The sequence below is a fragment of the Ustilaginoidea virens genome, chromosome 2 (assembly GCF_000687475.1).
Source record: "Ustilaginoidea virens chromosome 2, complete sequence".
In the NCBI taxonomy this organism is placed as follows: domain Eukaryota; kingdom Fungi; phylum Ascomycota; class Sordariomycetes; order Hypocreales; family Clavicipitaceae; genus Ustilaginoidea; species Ustilaginoidea virens.
The window spans coordinates 533,664-551,973 of NC_057317.1; the positions used below are offsets into that span (position 1 = coordinate 533,664).

At 57.8% G+C, this 18,310-nt stretch overlaps 5 protein-coding genes across 5 annotated transcripts; 2 read left to right on the top strand and 3 right to left on the bottom strand.

Annotated features, from left to right (window-relative positions):
• Window positions 1-70: 70 nt before the first annotated feature.
• Window positions 71-1,702, top strand: UV8b_01901 (uncharacterized protein; the record flags this gene model as incomplete). Its single annotated transcript, XM_043139399.1, has 1 exon — window positions 71-1,702. One exon carries the CDS (start codon window positions 71-73, stop codon window positions 1,700-1,702), a length of 1,632 nt encoding a protein of 543 aa, XP_042995333.1.
• Window positions 1,703-1,963: 261 nt separating this feature from the next.
• Window positions 1,964-3,270, top strand: UV8b_01902 (uncharacterized protein; the record flags this gene model as incomplete). The annotated part of the gene is made up of 2 exons (XM_043139400.1): window positions 1,964-2,117; window positions 2,213-3,270. 2 exons carry the CDS (start codon window positions 1,964-1,966, stop codon window positions 3,268-3,270), a joined length of 1,212 nt encoding a protein of 403 aa, XP_042995334.1.
• An 836-nt stretch (window positions 3,271-4,106) lies between these two features.
• UV8b_01903 (uncharacterized protein) lies at window positions 4,107-7,443 on the bottom strand (the record flags this gene model as incomplete). The annotated part of the gene is made up of 7 exons (XM_043139401.1): window positions 4,107-5,236; window positions 5,363-5,574; window positions 5,664-6,139; window positions 6,228-6,350; window positions 6,428-6,950; window positions 7,045-7,134; window positions 7,244-7,443. 7 exons carry the CDS (start codon window positions 7,441-7,443, stop codon window positions 4,107-4,109), a joined length of 2,754 nt encoding a protein of 917 aa, XP_042995335.1.
• A 3,225-nt stretch (window positions 7,444-10,668) lies between these two features.
• On the bottom strand, window positions 10,669-13,713 carry UV8b_01904 (uncharacterized protein; the record flags this gene model as incomplete). The annotated part of the gene is made up of 5 exons (XM_043139402.1): window positions 10,669-12,106; window positions 12,190-12,688; window positions 12,793-12,889; window positions 13,044-13,280; window positions 13,612-13,713. 5 exons carry the CDS (start codon window positions 13,711-13,713, stop codon window positions 10,669-10,671), a joined length of 2,373 nt encoding a protein of 790 aa, XP_042995336.1.
• A 2,108-nt stretch (window positions 13,714-15,821) lies between these two features.
• UV8b_01905 (uncharacterized protein) lies at window positions 15,822-17,861 on the bottom strand (the record flags this gene model as incomplete). Its single annotated transcript, XM_043139403.1, has 4 exons — window positions 15,822-16,502; window positions 16,688-17,492; window positions 17,575-17,705; window positions 17,802-17,861. The coding sequence occupies 4 exons, from the start codon at window positions 17,859-17,861 to the stop codon at window positions 15,822-15,824; spliced, it is 1,677 nt and encodes a 558-aa protein (XP_042995337.1).
• Between the last annotated feature and the right edge of the window lie 449 nt (window positions 17,862-18,310).

Genomic DNA, 18,310 nt, shown 5'->3' on the forward strand with positions numbered 1-18,310 from the left:
TCGCAGTCCACAACCTGGCCAAGATGCAAGATGCAACTCGGCTGAGAGTCGCAGTTGACAGACGTTAGCCATGACGCCCTTGGCATCGCCAGCGACAGGCCCAGTCGAACAAGGGAAGCAGTTGGCCGCGGCCGCGCTCGTGGAACCGCAGGAGCGGCTACAGGTGGTCGCGCCGCCTCTTCAAGATGGCGACGTCCCCGCAACAGGCAAGTGGGAGATACGATCCTGGTACCTCTACTACGTCGGCGCCAACGGCCTGGCTCTCTTCAACTTTGGTCCGACGGCCTTCCAGAATCTCCTCGCCCAGGCGGCCGGCGATGCCGGGCTCGTCTACTTCGCAGGCCGCGCGCGCGACGTGAACAGCGTGGTGCTGCTTTGCAACGGCATCTCCTTCGCGGTCCAGGGCGCGCTGTTCCTCGTGATTGGCGCCTACGCCGACTTTGGGACCGGCAGGCGGTGGGTCCTGCTGATCTGGTCCGTCGTGGCCTACGGCATCGGCTTCGGGTGGCTTGGCGTCGACGACGCCGGCGAATGGGGCGTCGGCGTCGGCCTCTACGTGGTGGGCTTGATCGCGTACCAGCTCACGTTGACGTACTGGACCGCGGCCTTCCCCTCGCTTGCCCGGAACACGCCGCGCGCGAGGGAGGCCCGCGCGGCGTTCGAGAGCGGAGAGATTTCGCGGCAGCAGCTGGACCGGCGCGACGAGCTGGAGCGGAGCCGGCTCAGCAACGTCGCCTTCTGGCTGCAGTCCGTGGGCGAGGTCGTCATGCTGGCCGCGATTGTGGGCATCATGCGCGCCGTCCGGGTCGACGACAGCCCGGCGAGCAACAACCGGGGCCTCTCGGTGCTGATTGCGTTCGCCACGGCGTGCTGGCTGGCGCTCTCCCTGCCGTGGTTCGCGGTGGAAAAGACGCGCCCGGGGCTGCCGATCCCGCCGGGCAGGAACGTCGTCACCGCCGGCCTCTGGCAGCTCCGCGAGGCCCTGACCCATATCTGGAGGCTCAGGCAAAGCCTCATCTACCTGACGGGCTACTTTTTCCTGGGGGACTCGCTCAACACCACCGTGACGGTCATTGCCACCCTGCAGAACCAAGTGGTCGGCTACCACACCCTCACCCTCACCTACGTGCTCACGGTCGGCATCGCCGCGCAGGCCGTCGGCATCGGATCCTTCTGGCTGGCCCAGAGCAGGCTCGGGCTGAGCGCCAAAACCATGTTCAACGCCGTCACCGTCTGCATCGTCCTCCTCGACGGCTGGGGCGTGGTGGGCAACTGGACCGCCCGGTTCGGCTTCCGCAACGCCTGGGAGGTGTGGGCCTACCAGGTGTTTTACGGCCTGCTGGTGTGCCCCTGGTACAGCTACTCGCAGATCATGATCAGCTCCGTCACCCCGCGCGGCCACGAGTTCCTCTTCTTCTCGCTCTTCAACATTGTCGGCAAGGCGTCCAGCCTCATCGGGCCGCTGGTCAGCAGCGCCATCATCGACGCCACCCCGGGCGGCAAGAACAACAACGCCGCCTTTTATTTCCTCTTTGCGCTGAGCGCGGTGAGCGCCGCGGGGCTATGGCTGTTTCTGGATCTGGAGCAGAGCGCGGCGGAGCAGGAGGAGTTTCTCGCGGAAAAGGCACGCGCGTACGGGGGGGGAGGGGGAGGGGGCAAGGGGATGATGGGAAGCGAGCGAGCGAGGCGCGCCCAGGCATGATTGGTGCGGTGCAGCTTTTGGCGAACGGAACAGCAGACCGTGCTCTTGATTTGCCTTTTTTTTCACATCCGGAGCTTAGTTTGTGTCAACATTACCTGCTGTGACGCGACGTCGAACCTTGTGAATCCGTCTCCACAGCACGAACACTGCACCCGAAAACCACGATTCATGGATGCTCTCTGCTGGATGCTCTCTTCTCGGTGCTCTCTCCTCTTCCAAACACTCAAATTCCCGTCCGTCTTGCGCGCAACACATGAAAGCATGCGCATCTCGATCCTCCTGACAGCCGCCCTGGCAGGGCCAACGCACCAGCTCTCGCCGTCGCCCCGATCCGACAAGACCCTGCCCGCTCTGCAGTTCCGCCCCGACGGCACATTCCGGATAACCGTGTTTTCCGACCTCCATCTCGGAGAAGGTAAAAGAAAAAAAACCCTTCCTTTGCGTTACATTCCCACCTCACGATCAGCCTTGCTAATATGATTTGAAAAAAAAAATGACCAACATCAACAGCGGCTCAGAAACCCCGCGGTCGTGCGCAAGACTTCAAGACCATCCAGGTCATGTCCAGCGTGCTCGAGTGGGAATCCCCCGACTTTGTCGTCTTGAACGGCGACCTGGTCACGGGGGAAGCCGTGCAGCGCAAGTCCAGCGGCAGATTCGTGGATCTGGCCGTCGCGCCGCTCGTGGAGCGCAACCTCACCTGGGGGAGCGCCTACGGCGACCACGACCACGCGTTCAACCTGAAGAGCGAAAAGATGCTCCGGCGAGAGGCCAGGCACCGCGGCTCGCGGACCCGGAAGATGGTCGGGGCCAAGACCTCCGGCACGTCCAACTACCACGTGCCCGTGTACGCCGCCGCCTGCGCGGACCGGCTGGGCCGGGGGTGCGAGCCGCTGCTTCTTCTGTGGTTCTTCGACAGCCGCGGCGGCGCGCGGTACCGGAAGATCAGCGAGCACGGGAGCGTCGTGCCCCAGCCGAGCTGGGTGGACGGCTCGGTGGTCGAGTGGTTCAGCGAGACGCACGCGCGGCTGGCCGCGCGGGGGAACGGCACGGTCCCGTCGCTCGTGTTCGTGCACATGCCCACGGGCGCGACCGCCGCCGCCCGGGGGGCCGTCGACCCGCGCCGGAACCCGGGGGTCAACGACGAGCCCGCGTCGCCGCAGTCGCAGGGGTGGTGCGCCGAGGACGCGTACCGCCCCGCGAGCTGCGGGTACGGCGGCTTCGACGCGCCCTTCCTGCAGGCGCTCGCTGGCGCAGCGGGCATCGCGGGCGTGTTCCACGCGCACGACCACGGGAACACGTGGTGCCACCGGTGGGAGCCGCGGGTCCCCGGGACGGACGCCGTCGGCCGCGGGCTGAACATGTGCTACGGCCAGCGGACGGGCTACGGCGGGTACGGGAGCTGGGCCCGCGGCGGCAGGCAGATTGTGGTGACGGCGCGGGGGCCCGTCGCGGTCGAGACGCATATCCGGCTGGAGGATGGCAGCGTGGTCGGCAGGGTGAGGCTGAACTCGACCTTTGGGCAGGACCGCTACGGAGCCGCCGCCGACGGCACGAGGCTGTCGTGACGGCAGCAGCCGGGGATGGGGGATGTGCTTTGCCGTGTCGGCATCGATCGGCATCGAGACGGTCGTGCGTCGAGGTCCACGGCGCCGTCCGAGACGGGCGGGCGAGTTTTGTCACGGTGCGCCGCGCCATGCAAAGGACACTTTGTTGACGCTGCACGGATTATTCTCACGTGTTCCAAGGTCCCAATGACTTGCTATTGAATGTGAACTCGCAGACATCTAGACTGCATGGCTTGAAAAGGAACCGTTGGTCTGAAACAACAAAACCCAAGGTATGTAGGGAGAGCATCAAGCTTAGACTTGAATCACAAGTCCAGGTACTGTAGCCACGCGCGACAGAGGTGAAGGCACGTGTGTGAAAAATGCAGCAGGCAAAATGACGCTAGAAAAGGAAGACCATCACCGCCGTCTACAAGTCGGGGAGAAATGCCCGTCCATGCATACATCAGGCGCTGTCGCGAGGCTGCTTCTTGACTCGTAGGGCCGGCTGGCAAACAGCTCCGCTGACCTTGTATGCATTGCTGCGAAGCAGAATCTACCGCAACTACCTACTCTAGCCAGCTATTCTAAAGTACTACGCGTGCGGTCCGATACGTACGCTCATCCAAGTCTAATCGTTATGCGACATTGTCTCGTTATGTTTGCGCTTGCACAATGAGAAGAAAAGAGCCCGGCGCAAATGAGAAATGAGGCCGAGCATGTATGGCAAGGAAAATAAATCGTCCACAAAAAAAGTAAAGAAAAGAGAAGAAAACGGCCCCTGGAGCAACGGGCAAGGGAGGGGGAGAATCGGGGGGTTATTTCATCCCCCACCCCCTCCTCTGGCCACGCACGGCTTATTGCGTGGTATCCAGCCAAGGCGTCGTCGTGTTGAGCCAAGTGGCTGGCGGCCCGCCAATGTAAAACTGCAACTCGCTTTCGAACCCGTCGGTGCCCGGGCCCAGCAGCGGGTTGAACGGGCCGGAGGTCGAGCCCGAGCCCGAGACAGAGCCAGAGCCAGAGCCAGAGCCAGAGCCAGAGCCAGAGCCAGAGCCAGAGCCAGAGCCAGAGCCAGAGCCAGAGCCAGAGCCAGAGCCAGAGCCCGAACCCGAGCCAGAGCCCGAGCCGTAATGGCAGACTTGTTGTGATGCAGCAAGCTGGGGGGAGTCAAACGCCTCGAGCAGCAGGCCCTGGCCGTCTGCGGTCTGGCGGCCTAACCTGGGAGCTCGTTGGGAGTGCGCGTAGAGGCTGTTGGCGATTGGCTGCGCGGTATGGTGCGGTGGTGCTTGTTGATGCTGGTCGGGATAAGCCTGTGGGGAGACGGTGGGTGGTAGGAGTGCTGGCGAGATTGTGTAGTGCTGTTGCTGTGCTTGCGACTGAGCCTGTTGCGATGCTTGGAGCGAGCGAGCCGACGACGACAGGTGGTGGAAGCCGTTGACGTTGGTGCCGGTGGTAACTGGAGACGGCACCTTGTCCCGTTGGTGAGGAGTCGCGAGGGATGACGCCGGAGGCAGCTCTGGATGCGTGCCGGGCCTGGGAAGGACGTTGGATTCAGGAAGACTCGACGGCGGCGGCGGTGCTGGTGCTGGTTGTGGAGCACCAGCAACAGCAGCAACAGCACCAGCAACACCAGCAACAGCAACACCAGCACCAGCACCAGCACCAGCACCAGCACCAGCACCAGCAGGAGCAGGAGGTAGAAGTGCTGGACCAGGAGGTAGAAGTGCTGGACCAGGAGGTGTACGAGCCAAGGTGGTGCTGGGAAAGAGAGGCGGTAGTTGCCTGATGGCCCGCGGTATGGGGTCTTTGCCATCGTCCATGCTCCCCTCGTGGCAGAGAGTGACGGATTGCGGGTCCAGAGACACCTTCTCCAGGGCTTCAACCCAACGAGCAGACAGCGGCCATACCTCTCGACAAACTCTGAGGATCCCCAGCGTTCTCTGAAGCATGCGGGGTCCGTCCCGGACCAAGGCCTTGTCTTGGCAGACTAGAAGAGGCGACGGGACAACAAGTTAGCAGAGAAGGTGGGACGAAAGAGAGAAAACAAGTCGTGTCTTTGGATTTTTGGGGCAGGGCAAGTTTCTTTGGGGGGGCCGAGGCCTTTGATGCGTACTGTTTGGGTATTTGCACAGATATGTTGAAAACAAGCCGCAGCTGTAGACACAAAAGGCAGCTATTTGAGCTCCCACGCTTTCATCGGGAGAGCGGTTCGTAAACTGAGCGTCAATCTGTTCGTATAGGCACCGCACGTTGGCAAAGATTTCGTCAGACATGGTCCTGAAGAAGGCTTGTTGGGTAGCGTCTCTGCCGTCTTCTTTGAGGATGCTACGCGTGCCATGGTCAGTTTTGGCCCAGCATAGGCTTCAAACCGAGGGAGACTCGTGGTAGGGAAGGGGGGGAGGGGGGGAACCAACTCTATCAGATAGGGCCGCCGAAGGACAATGTTGGACAATCTGGTCATCATGGTGACGCAGAGATATGCCAGCTCCTGTCTCTCTGCTTTGTATTCCTTGAACAAAAAGGGGCTCCAAACGTGTTCGTGTGGCAGATCTTGCTCCCACCCGCGCAGTTTCCTTGCCGTTTGAGAAAACTCGCTCGCCGGATCCCAGGGGCTGGGACTCTTGCTGTATCGAACGGCGCGTCGCCCAACAATCCCCCACCAGTGATGAATCTGCATCAGCGTGGCAAAGAGAGATCGGTTGGGGTCTCGGATCAGTCCAGGGTTGTCCATCGCTGGTGGCGAGCCCTCCAGGGCCGCTCGTGACCTTGGCTCTCGACCGCGGGCAAAGTCCTCCTCGTTGCAGGGAAGAAGGGCAGTGATGTCTCCGGCAGAAAGCGACACGGGCGACAAGGGACCCGAATGCAGGTGGTCTTGACTGTGCAGCATCCACTGTGACGAGAGGGGGCGGTTAAAACCCGATTTCGCAAAACAGCAAACAGAAACCGATATCCATGGCAGAGAAAAAGTTTCGTCTTACAATTGTGCGTCGCGCTGATTCGGCACGAATGATGAGCTCGGGGTTCGGGTTCGCCACGTGGTACGTTTCCTCACGCTGCAGCTGCATCAAAATCGCCATACGAACTGCGATTCCCATGTTGATCTGGAGCAAACGAGGACGTTGCGCGGTCAGTCGGGGTTTTCGTCTTTGCCAAGCCAATGGCCGCATCGGCGACTCACATAGCACTTGTTGCGCTCTCCACTCCCTTGCTGGGCAATGCTCAAAAGATAATATGCTTGGCATCTCTCCAACGTAGGCTCCGCGTATACCTCCTCGAACGCAATGGACGAGGCCCTTTCCATGAAGTATTCGGAAGCCTTGACGCCGTTGCCGTATCGCAGCTTGAACGCAGGACTGAGTCGCGCGGAGATGCTAAGGATACTCATGAGGAGGAACAGGCTTGTTGAGCGAAGGTGGTTGCGCAAGCGATGTTGGTACTGTTCCTTGGGGATGAATCCCAGCTGAAAGTACTGCTTGGTAAACAGCTCGACTCCGTCTATGAGGTCCTCGGTCGGTGGAAGGCCTTCCCAATCTTCGGCCAGACGCTGCCGAAGCACGGACAGGCCACGGCTGAGAGAGCGCCTGGGCCTGGCGGCATTTCCGGCGGCATGGCCAGCGGCAGCCTTGGCGGACTTGTCTGCTCTTGTGCGAGGGTGCCGGTATTCACGATCCAAGTCGGGCTGTCCTCGGACCGGGAAAACGCTGCGGAAGGGTGACACGACGATGCGACTCAGCAACAGCCCGCCCTTGAGCTGGTTCAGGAACCAAAGCGGAGGGGGGAAAGGGCCAAACGTACCATTCTTCTGCGGGGATACCGGATTCTTGGCACGATTTGCAGGGAGGTGTTCCTTTTTCGTGGACACACTTGCTCCTCATTCGACGGCATCTAGAGCCAAAGCCGACGACGTTTAGCAGAGGCGCCAAAACCCAGTCCGCGGCGAGGGCATCATGCGTTGGGGAATATTCAAGAGTCGAGGCTGCAAGGCCCAGCTTACCGACGGCATGCAATGGCAGAGCGACGCTTGATTGCCAAAACATTGGCAGCGCCGCCGTCTTTGCCTCGCACGGCATTCAGGATCATTGGACTCGTGGCAGGAGCCGACGCCGAGGGGCTTTCTGGAGCGTGAGGAGTTGAAGCTGCTATACGTGCATGGTTGGACCAACCAAGATGACGGTTCACCCCAGCAGAGTCCATGGCTTTCCTGCTGGGGAACGCGGTGGAGGAGCGATCAACGATGGCGACGGGCTCAAAGGCGGCCTGGGACCCGGGGGTTGACGGTGGGGAGAGCAGGCGCGCTCCAAGATAACAACGAACAACGGGTCGATCCCCAAGAGAAATGGATGGAGGCGTTGGAGGCGCTGGGGACTTTCCGATGTTTATTGCCTGCCGGCAAGTCGCCGTCGATGCGAGGGAGCAGAGTGTCGCCCGTGTAATCGGTAAGGCTTGGTTTGGTGTAAGTTGGTTCATGGTGGTTAGCTGGCTGGTTCGTGCTGAGGGCCCGTCGGTGGGGACTCGAGAGGTGTGGGAACCCCTACGGCTGTACGGAGTAGGGTGCAGGTCCTGACCCAGGTGCCAGCAGCTGTGTGTGGGGCCCGGGGGAGGGGGGGGGGGTGCGGGGGATGGGGCCCGATGGCGGCGGCTTCGCAGGGATCAAAGACGACGGGAGGAGTTTGCGGGAAAATCTAGCTTGAGACATCAAAAATCAAGTCGAGTCCGCAGTGTTGACGGGAAGGCATCCCGGTAGATGCCATTCCTGCGACGCGCATCAAATGGGTTCGGGCCCGATGCTGGGCCCAGAGCAGAGTCCGGTGCGAACGAAACCCGAAGATGGAAGTCTGGTGCTTGGCAACTGCCTGCCTGGCCATGGGCGAAGTGGCCTGGCCGGCTGTCTGAACATGCTAGTGCCGCAGCCGCTGGAGGGGGGGTGCAGGTAGACCCATGGGTTGGGCCTGGCCGAGGGGGTTCTTCCAGGTACCTAGGTAGGTACCTAGAGAGAGCTACCTCCTACGCAGGACTGTCAAAGCTGGTGCAGTTCTGTTACAGTGTGGGATGCTGAACCCTGTTGACACGCAGCAAGGAGCGGCTTGCTGGATTTTCCCAGTGGTCGGTCGGTCACTGACGACAACATGCCCGCCCGCGTCCTTTCCCCGGGAGGGACATGGATTGATCGAGCCGCCGTCATGATGCAACGCCGCGGGTACCGGACGGGAACGCACGCGCGGATGATGCTGCGAGACCCTGTCCTGTGCCCTGCCTGGCCCGTCGTAGCCGCTGAGCTGGGAGGCACCAGACGTGGACGTTTCCTCTTCCTGCGCTACCCTGTAGGTACCTGGTAAAGCTGGGTTAGGTACCGGAGGGTTTTCTCGGCAACATTGAGCCAAGGTGTTGTTGTTGTCAATCGGCGGCCCCTGCATTGGCGGGCGCTCGCCCGGCCACTTGATGCCCCGCAGCACTGGCCAATGGCTCAATGAGGCAACGCGACGCTGTCTTCAGCCTCCCTGGCACTACGGAGCCGACTACGGAGTAGAGTGCCATTGTGTCCGTACCGTTCACTGTGTCCGTGCATGAGTAGGTACGTACTAGGTACCTGGCAGTGCGGAGTGGGCCAAGCAACGCTTGCGAGCGCCACCAGAGACTTCTATTCATGTCTGCTGGTGCTCCGTACGGCCCCGGAGGCGACACTGTTTGTCCCTTGTCACAGCCAGGTTGTGCCTAATCCAGCATCTCAACGTGCGCGATAACCGTTCCTACCTTACCGCACTTACCACACATACAGAGACAAAAAAAAAAAAAAAAAAAAAAAAAAAAGGAAAAGACAGAAAGAAAGAAAGAAAGAAAATAGACAGTCAACGAAAAAAACAGATCGGCCTGCGGCTTCTATGCTTAGTCCAGGGCCACGCCTTTGCTTTACGAGGCCACGGCATTCATCCTCACGACTCGTGGGAAGCCCAACCACTGGGATACGGGGCGCCATCCAACCCATCCATCTCACCCGGACCGTTGCCTCCTCCCACACGACTGGCAGCCCCAGCACGACCTACCCCGTGCCCCGTACATGCTTTCTTTCCCAAAGGCCCCTTCAGCGCCTCCAAAGGAAGGGTGGCGCCATGCTTTCTGCCCACCCCCGACCTCTGCTCTTCTCCTGGAGGCTGGGTTGGGCGGCGCACGCAAACCCACGGCTCTGGTTCTGCTGAAAAGCCTCCCTGTCAGTAACGCGCCCGGACCAAGACAGCCAGGAAGAAAAAAAAAACCCCCATGGCGCGCGGCACCGGGCTTGTGAAAGGCCTAGATGTACGGAGTAAGCCACGAGCAGCCCGCTGTAACTTCCGTCGTCCTCCTGCTGCGGGCTGGGGACGCGGACCCGTTCTCTCCGGCATGGGCTCTCAAACCCGCCACATGACGATGCTTACTCTCCTCCGCCAGACGAGATGAAGTCGAGTCAGAGCAGGCACAAAAAAAAAAAAAAAAAAAAAAAAAAAAAAAAATCAGGCCAATCACCATGGCGGTGGATTGGGCTTCCAGCTTGGCGTTCCGTGGCCTCCTCGACCGTGGCCCGTGCCCGTTGCCCCGATGACAACGTCCCAACTAGTGCTACGCCGCATGCGTGGCTTCAGTGGACCGGCTCGTGGTTTTTGTCTTTGGTTTTGTTTTTTGGCCCCCCCCCCCCCCCCCCCCCCCCTCCCTCGATGGCATCTGTGTGAGCCTCACATGCCAGCCTCGTCGACGAGGCTCGGGCCCACGGAATCTAGGCCTGGGAAATGAAGTGGTGTGGCGTGATGTGGTTCTGCGCGCCAGGGTGCGCCGAGGTGCCGATAATCACACATGAGCAACCGGCTCATCGAGCTCGAGCTTCAAGGCACGCAGTATTCCTCACTGTCAAGTGTCCGTCTGTCCATCGGCGCAAATTATACGAGCAAATTACTATCCTAGAATCCAAAAAAAACTTGTCGGGCCGTTTAAAACAAGCTCTCAAGGTGCGAACTGAACGATATCGATATACTCATGCACCATGATCCACTGCTGCTACTGTACCTGTACCGTTCGAAACGAACGAGCGTTCCCACAACGAAAAGGGCTTTCGAGCTACCTGATCGCATCACGTAAATCCGCCCCCAAGGCGTAAAGGTTAAGAACCACCTCTCATGAGGCGTTCGTCAGCCTGTCCCACTTCTCCACTTTAGATGAGCTTGACGCTGCCTGGACGCTGCCTGCGGTCCTCAACCTCACTGCGTTGGTCATGTCGGTATGGTCCCACCGTTGGCATACCATACACAAAGTATTGCGGAGCGCCCTCTTTGAAAAATTGACAACCTCGAATCATCTCTCCATAGTCCCTCCCCGGAGACCGGAGCGCAAAACCGAACCACATAAGTTGGTCGATTGCTTGGGGACGATTCTAAACACCTTCCTTCGCCTCGTCTACGATAATGGCCCGTGATTTTGCATTGATTGCGAATAGTCATTCGTGGTTCCTGGTTCAAGTGAAGCCGGCGGCATGTTGGCAAAATCCAGGTTCTCCGAGTGCCAGTTCCACAGAGGTGCAAGCTCTCCCAGCTGCGCTTCCGAGAGGTTTTCAATGTTGAATTCCGGTACCGGTTCGGCAATTTGCTGCTGGTAAGCGGCGGCGGCCTCGTCCATAGACAGTGGTTTGGGCATGGCGGCAAATGAAGACATCATGCCACCATGCCCGTCCATGTTCAGAGGCGCGCTCTCAGAGGCGCTTGTCCATCCATGGTACTCGTCCGCCAGATCGGACCCGCTCAAACTCCCCGATATCACCTGACTGTTGGCCGCAACGAAGCCCCCAGTCTGAGACAGAGGCGGCGGCGCAAACCCGGAATTGTCATAGTCGCTCTGGTGCGGTGTCAAGTCGACCGTGGGTGTGGCCGTGGGTGTGGCCGTGGCCGACAAGGGCACTGGTAGAGGAGCCGCGGAGATGGAGCCAGAAGCAGGTATCGGTGCCGTCACCACTGGAGCTTGCTCATGCGTCGTCGTCACAGCAGTCGTGGGAAGAGAGCCAAGGCCCCGCGGGGTGGCAGAGCTGTGCGGAGAAGAAGACGTCGACCTCGATTCCTCCGGGGCAGGCGCCAGTGGTGGCGACCTGGCCGTGAATTTGGGTCGCTTCATCTGGCGCTCCATCTCCTTGCGAGGTACAAAATCGGGCAGTCTCCTGACCAGTCTTTCAAGAATATCATGGGATGTTTTGGAGGTTTTGGAAATCTGGTTCAACTTCTGCAGCATGTCAACGGCATCGCCAACCGCGGCCAGGATATCCTGTCGATTTCCAATGGTGTTCTCGGCATCTTTGAGGATCGCGGTGCAGAGAATTGCGGCCGTGTCAAAGATGGAGAAGATGATGAAGTGTAAGCGACCATCGCGGTTGTGAACTTTGTCAACCCAGAGTCGGAGAGTCTTCATGAGCTTCAACGAATACCAGATGCCCACCCCTCGAATTTCCGTCTCCTCGCCCGGTGACTCCCAGGTGTACTGCTTCACCATGTAATGCCTGATTGGGTTGAGAATCAGGAGACAGGCCATGGTGTAGACGTAAAACCTGTGCGCGAAGAGCCAGGGGCATTTCTGGTCCTTGGTTGTATCGGGATTTTCAAACGAGTACTCGGGCGGAAACTGCTCTACCCATTTTTCGATGATCTCCTTGTATTCGTGAACCTCGGAGGGGGCGATGATGTTCTTTGGGGCGCTGAAGCGTGTTGCCAGTTGGCGAGTCAACCTGGATTGCATTTTCATGTGGAGAAGAGGCGACACAACATGGCCTTCAAGCGTCAGCTCGGGAAGCTTTGCGTTGCATCCAGCACGGTCAATGATCTTTGGCCTTGAAAGACCGGAAGATATTTGCCTTTGCAGGAGAGATAACCCTGTCAGCTACGAAACCGTAGTGTAGTATAGTATTGCGTTGGGTGATTACAGGAGTTTACGTACCAATCCCACGTGTCCAGTATACACCAGAGCCGCCTTCGCATTTCCAAGTCAAAGTCCGTCACGCTCCCCGGAGCGGGTTCTTTGTGATATCCCAGCTCTCGGGCTTCCAGTATGGCGGCGCTTAGCACATGCCAGGCCTCGAGGAACTTGGCTTCCGCCTTGTACCAATAACACGAATGTAATAGACGCTGGACGTTGAGAAAGTGGTAGTGCCCAACGGGAATGACGCTGGCAAGCTCTCGCATTGCTGCGTGTAGCGTGTCAGAAACCACATCCGGCGCGTCTCCCAGCTCTCGCTCGAAAGCCTTTTCGCTTGCAGGCTCGATGTGCTGAATGGCACAGGCGCAGACGATGGCCAGTAGACAGGTATACTGCAGTGATAGTGGCCGTTTTTGGGAACGTCTATCCCACCACAAATGGTAATCTTGCAGAAACGCAGGGGGGTAGATGATGTAGTAATGATAATTGATATCGTTGAAGAAATTCTGCATCAGAATGTCTGGCGTGGACCAACACAGAAACCGTCAGTAAAAGTGGATTGGCGTGATCATTCGAGGGAAGGGGGAAGCCCGTCTGAGGAGTATGTTGCGTTGCGAGCCTTACCCATGGATTGCCGCTGAGGCAGCAGATTCAGCATTTGCTGCAACTGAGGTGACGATTCGGCGTCAACGTAGTCCTGTTTTGGCGCAGGTTTTTCGTTCTGCGAGCACCATGGATGGCCTGTTAGCACAAGTGAACGTTGCAACCATGAGCAGCGCAGCGCGTCAAAGGAAAGCGAGTACACATGAAGGCGGCCCGAGCAGCGGTTGAACTTGAGATGAAGACAACGGCCATGAAATGCAATGCGCACATACCGCTCCATGATCGATTCCCAGCGTTTCATACAAGCGAGAAGCCAAAGCATCGTACCCAGAGGCGTCGTCACCGTTGGCATCAGAAGAAGCTCGGTTGGCATGGTCGTCATCAGGTTGCTTCAGGTTTTCGGTCGAATCATGGCTTGGGACGTCTGCGGTAGGATTCGCATTAATGTATCGACACTCATCGGGGATTTTACGTCGCTGGCATCTGTCGCATGGCCATTCGCGATTGCACTACAAGAATTAGGATTGTAAGTAGATACATAATCAACAACAGGGAACATGGTTAAGAGAGAGTATTTAGAGAACCGCAGTTGCGAAGGTGGCATGAGCGGCCGGGGGGGGGGGGGATGCAAAGAGCAATAAAAATAAAAAACAACGCTCTCTGATTAAGCATAATGCTTCATCAAATGAATTCATATGGGCTAGGCAAAGCCCCTTCGCGCACGACTAGAATGCCAATTTTTGTTTCGAGCCCGCGGTCCCCTCGAGAAACCGCCGAAGATGCCACCAAGGCGCCACGGCAAGGAATCCGATAGAGAAACTAGAGGCGGCTAGAACTTGCCTTTTGTTTGCGTCGTTGGCATTCAGTACAGGCCGAACGGTTGTATCCGGCCTCCCGGGGCAAATCGCCAACGGAGACGCTGATAGATGTGACTTCCGTCATGGCTCCCAACGGAGTCTGGGTGATTCAGCTACTATGTCGAACCCAGGGGCCAGATGGAGACGATAGAGACTGGCAGTCGCAAGAGACGCTGGCTACGAGGGACTAGAAAAAGATATGGAAACAAAAAAGGGAACGGAGAGCGAGGGTTTAGCGGCTTTGGGGGTGGGGAAAGATCCCCGGCATGCCAGATGGAATTACCAGACGGTTGGTTACACTACTGGGCACGGAGTTCTCCGCGTGTGTGTGTGTGGGGGGGGGGGGGGGGGATAACTTGGGTCTGGTCTGGTAGCTGGGAGAAGCCGGGTCGATCGTGGGGGCCCAGGGAACAAGCGGGATCGGAGTCATCGGACCACATCAGACCCGCTCGAAGCGTGCACCGTGCAGGCGTGCACTGTGTTTGTCCTTGGTCTACAGCAACTTGCCGTCTTGCCGTCTTGCCGTCTTGCAGTCTTGCAGTCTCGCAGCATGGGCATACGGCATGCCAAGGATGAAATCTTGCTACTCGAGCCGAGTCAGGAAGGCCAACTACGGCCGAGTTGCTTCTTCCTCATGCCGCGTGACTCGTTGTTACACGTCCCTGCGCCGCGCCGAGGTATTCGGGCTGGTGCTGTGTGTCGCATCTTGGTCGTTAACCGCAGGCTCGTCACCATGGGCCAGGCCGCCGCCGCCAGGGTCAAATCGCTCTCATTGACTCAACTGGTTCCAACTTCCCGCCGGCGCTGCAGAGGCCCCTCATGGCATGCGACAACTGGGCTTTCGATTCCGCATCGTGTTATTTGCTGTCTTTTCCCGCTTGCGCCGCTTCAAAAAGCTTCGAAAGCTTTCGGATTCCTTTGTTGTGTCTGGTCTCGCTCGTTTGGTGGGTGCGAGGTGCGAGGTACACCCCTCGTTTCCAAGCGCCTCAAGCCCCCCCCCCCCCGCCGTAACCTCTGTGATGGAGAGCCATTCGGAACCTACCTACCTGGTAGGTAGTAGGTACATGCTTGCAGCCAGCCACAGCTTTTGGCTTTTCCCAGTGGCGCATGCAGTCTGAGTAATTCAACGGCTTTGCTGACCAGGGTAACCAAGCGTGCTGCCGCCATGGAATTCTGACACCATTCTTTTTCCTATTTTTCTATTTTTCTATTCGTCCTGTTTTTCCTATTCTTCTTCTTCTTTTTCTTTCTTTTTAAGCAGGGGAAGGAACGGGGAGGGCGGCGCCTGCCACTCTCCCTGGCCGCCGCATTTGGCCTCGTGCAATGCTACTCCAAACGACATTGCGCGCTTTCGGGCTTCCATCGTGCCTGTGCGACGCTCGTGGTGCTTCCGCCAACCCCGTTCGACAGCGTCTGGTGCTGTATGCATCGAAGAACCGTAACCAACCGGTATGAGACAGACCAGACAGACAACGGCCCAAGGAGTCGAATAGCCGGCCGTTTAGCGCCACCAACGCCCCCCGAAAACCCAAACAAACGAACGGTTCACGCCGACGCATTTAGCATGACTATCCCCCGCGCAATGCCCAACACCCCCAACGGCGGGAACCCCCACTTCGGCTGGAAGACTAAAATCTGGTCAATATGAAACTATGAAACACGGCGGTTTTACTCCATACCTGCCCAGCGCTCGTATCTTCCTACATTTTCCGACTCTAAATCTTTTCAGCCTCAACTGCCACGTTGTATGAGATCCATTTTTTCCGTGCTCGGCCCTCTTTTCATATCCAGTGGCTTCCCCGTAATAGCGTAATAGTAGCTTGGTGCCTTGATTGATGCCGCCAAGATTTCTCGTGCGGGGCCCGAGATCTCCTACTAGGTTGCCTTCCCTTGGACAAGGCGGACTCGACTCCTTCACTTCCGATCCGCGCCGCTCAAGCAAGCATTGAATATCACATGAAGCAACATATCTGTTCCCTTTATTGCGCCAGTGGTTGCGGAGTCTAGGACAACGTTTCAATACCACCCGTCACCTGCAATGGCCTTGGTGATCACTGATAGGAAGGAACATGACACTTCAATATGCATCTTCTATTCGCGGGTGAAGCTCCCTTTGCTCCGTTACGCTGCATCAAACTGAGTACCTGTTCAAGTCTGATTGAAGCTTGACATGCATGTGATTCTTTCCAAAAGTTAGCCCTCGGGCGCCGACGCTGGCGCCATGCTTCCTTTCCGCCTCAGATCGCCTGCCTTCAACTTTCGCACCACTTGGTACGACCTGTCTAGCTCGTTTTCGACTGCGCATCGAATCCTCAGGGCCGCCACGGCCGGCCAGACGCTTCTTTCACCCCTGGAGATCCAGTAATCCAGAGTACCCCTTGTTGGTGTCTCCAGCAAACGCACGAAATCGCCCGCCGTCACTTCGGGGACCAATGTCATCGAGGCGGCTGGTATTCTCTCATCCACGAGAAATCTTCGGATGCTGGAGGGGAGGAGCCGCAGCGTGTCAAGTTGGCGCAAGCGATGTCGAACCTCGAGGCCCACCATGCGCACCATCAAGGCAGACAGCTGGGTGATCTTGCTTCGCGACTCTACCAGAGACGGCCCGTGCATGTCTGACTGCAGGAAAGGGATAAGATACGGTCGTGCTTGACTGACAATAAAGTGGTTCACATTGAACAGCTCGGCTATCCGTTGGAGAGGAGAGTCTCGGTCTGTGTAGGTGGCGTGAGTCCAGTGGTGGAAATTCGCCGTGTTTGCGGTAGCCCAGGGGATAACGTTGCCGTGGACGTCCTTGCAGAGAATGCTGACTTTTCTACTCCCATACAGCGATGGGGACGAGGCGTTTGACGCTACAGCGGCAGTCCAGATCAACTGAGGACCAAAGTTGTTTCATCAGCCTTCTGTTCCATCTGTGCTCGTGCCACCCTTTTCTCTTCTTCTTTCTCCGTTCCTGCTATTTTTTTTCTTCTTTTTCGTTTTCCTTTTTCCAACAGATGATGCCGTTCCATCACCGTGTTCCAACATTGTTCGTGACCGCCGGAAAAGAGACGACTTACCACGTTTGGCGCTGTGATGTAGTTCAAAAGAGTTGGCACCCCGCCCTGGCACTCCGTCGCGACGGTAATGTTGAGCACTCTCTTGCTGCGATTGTACGCTTCTTCAAAAGTCAAATCCCCCACGTTTGCCCGCACGCAGTCCTCCAACACCGTCACATCGAGGAAGTATCCTTCTTTCGAAAACCGGCCAAGTCGTCGCATCAGGGTAGCCCATCTGGATTTGAACGTCTGCCCGTGGTCCGTCGCTCTGTTCTTCTCAAAGGCCGAAACATCAATGCCGTCCCCGGTGAGTACTCCAGGCAGCTCTTCCTCGGTATGGATAGCCACTAGAGCAGCAATCAACGCTCCTGTAGCTGTGCCGGTAATGATGCGGGGCAAAAGGCCGCGCAAGAAGAGAGCTTTGACAACGCCAAGATGGCATAAACCGAATATTGCACCGCCTTGAAGTACCAGCGTGCTTCGACCAAACGCCTGCCTCGTGTCATGAATGAAGTCGAGCTTCATCTGATTCGTCAAGACTGTCCCCCCTCCCTGGGAGTTCGACGTAAAGGTCGTGGGCAGCATGCTAATGTCTTCGACCGATTCGGCTACCTGCGTTATGTATTCCTCAATCAGATACTTCGTCCCAGAGAAGGTCCGGTTGTAGAGCCTGGGTACGGTAATGTTTCCTAGATTTCGGACCAGTCCAGAACGGAGAAGATTCACCAATCGCTGGAAATGATTTTCTTCCCGAGCTGTGGCTAGGGACTGTAGCCTGTCGGTGATGAGCCTCCAATCGTAATACTTTGACGTTGGATTGTTTCTCCTGCCCAAGTCAAGACCCGGTCAATTCAAATCAGCTCGTCGCGGCTTGCCGGCCTCCGCGGAGCAGTAACTTTTGTACGCACCATATATCCAGTCCCAGAAGGCTGTCGAGATGGAAAGCGGCTTCTTCCCATTCCTCGAATGATTCCGCATTGCGCAACAGTTCCAGCCACAGGTCAACGGGGTGCTTGCTCGTGTACCACCTCAGAAGCTTCTGCGCTGGCGTCAATAACAGGGCCATGACCACGGCAAACTGGTCTGGGAGATGGCATTGTCAAAGGGGCAAGAGAGGATAGAGAGAGGTCCATACCTTGAGCCAGAAGGTGGTCACCTCCATGGTGACACTTCCCACGGCGATGACAGCCCCCATGATGTGCCGAGGGCGACAAGAAATAATCACAGGCACCATGCACCATGCACAAACCATGCAGAAGGGTGACACCAGGCCAGGCCAGGCCAGGCCAGGACAAGGTGGGGTCGCTGTTGGAGTTGCAACAGATGTCCAGCTGCGTGGCCTGCTCCAGCACTTTTTCTTAAAATTGGGCTACTGGTCGGGGTAAGGAGGAGGAGCTGGTCCATTCAATGACACTGTGCAAGTATTGATTCTGGCAAGCTGGCTTCGGGCTTGTTTGGATGATGCTTGTTCTCTCATGTGACGGATGGCTTCAGAGATGAGGTACCTAGATACATGGCAGGAGCAAGGATGCCATTTACTGGGCGCCACCATCCGCAGTCCACTTGTCCCACAAGGAATGGCCCCACACTATGCTGCTGTCTGGTCTCCCATAGTACCAGTGACACTTTTGAGAAACGGTGCGT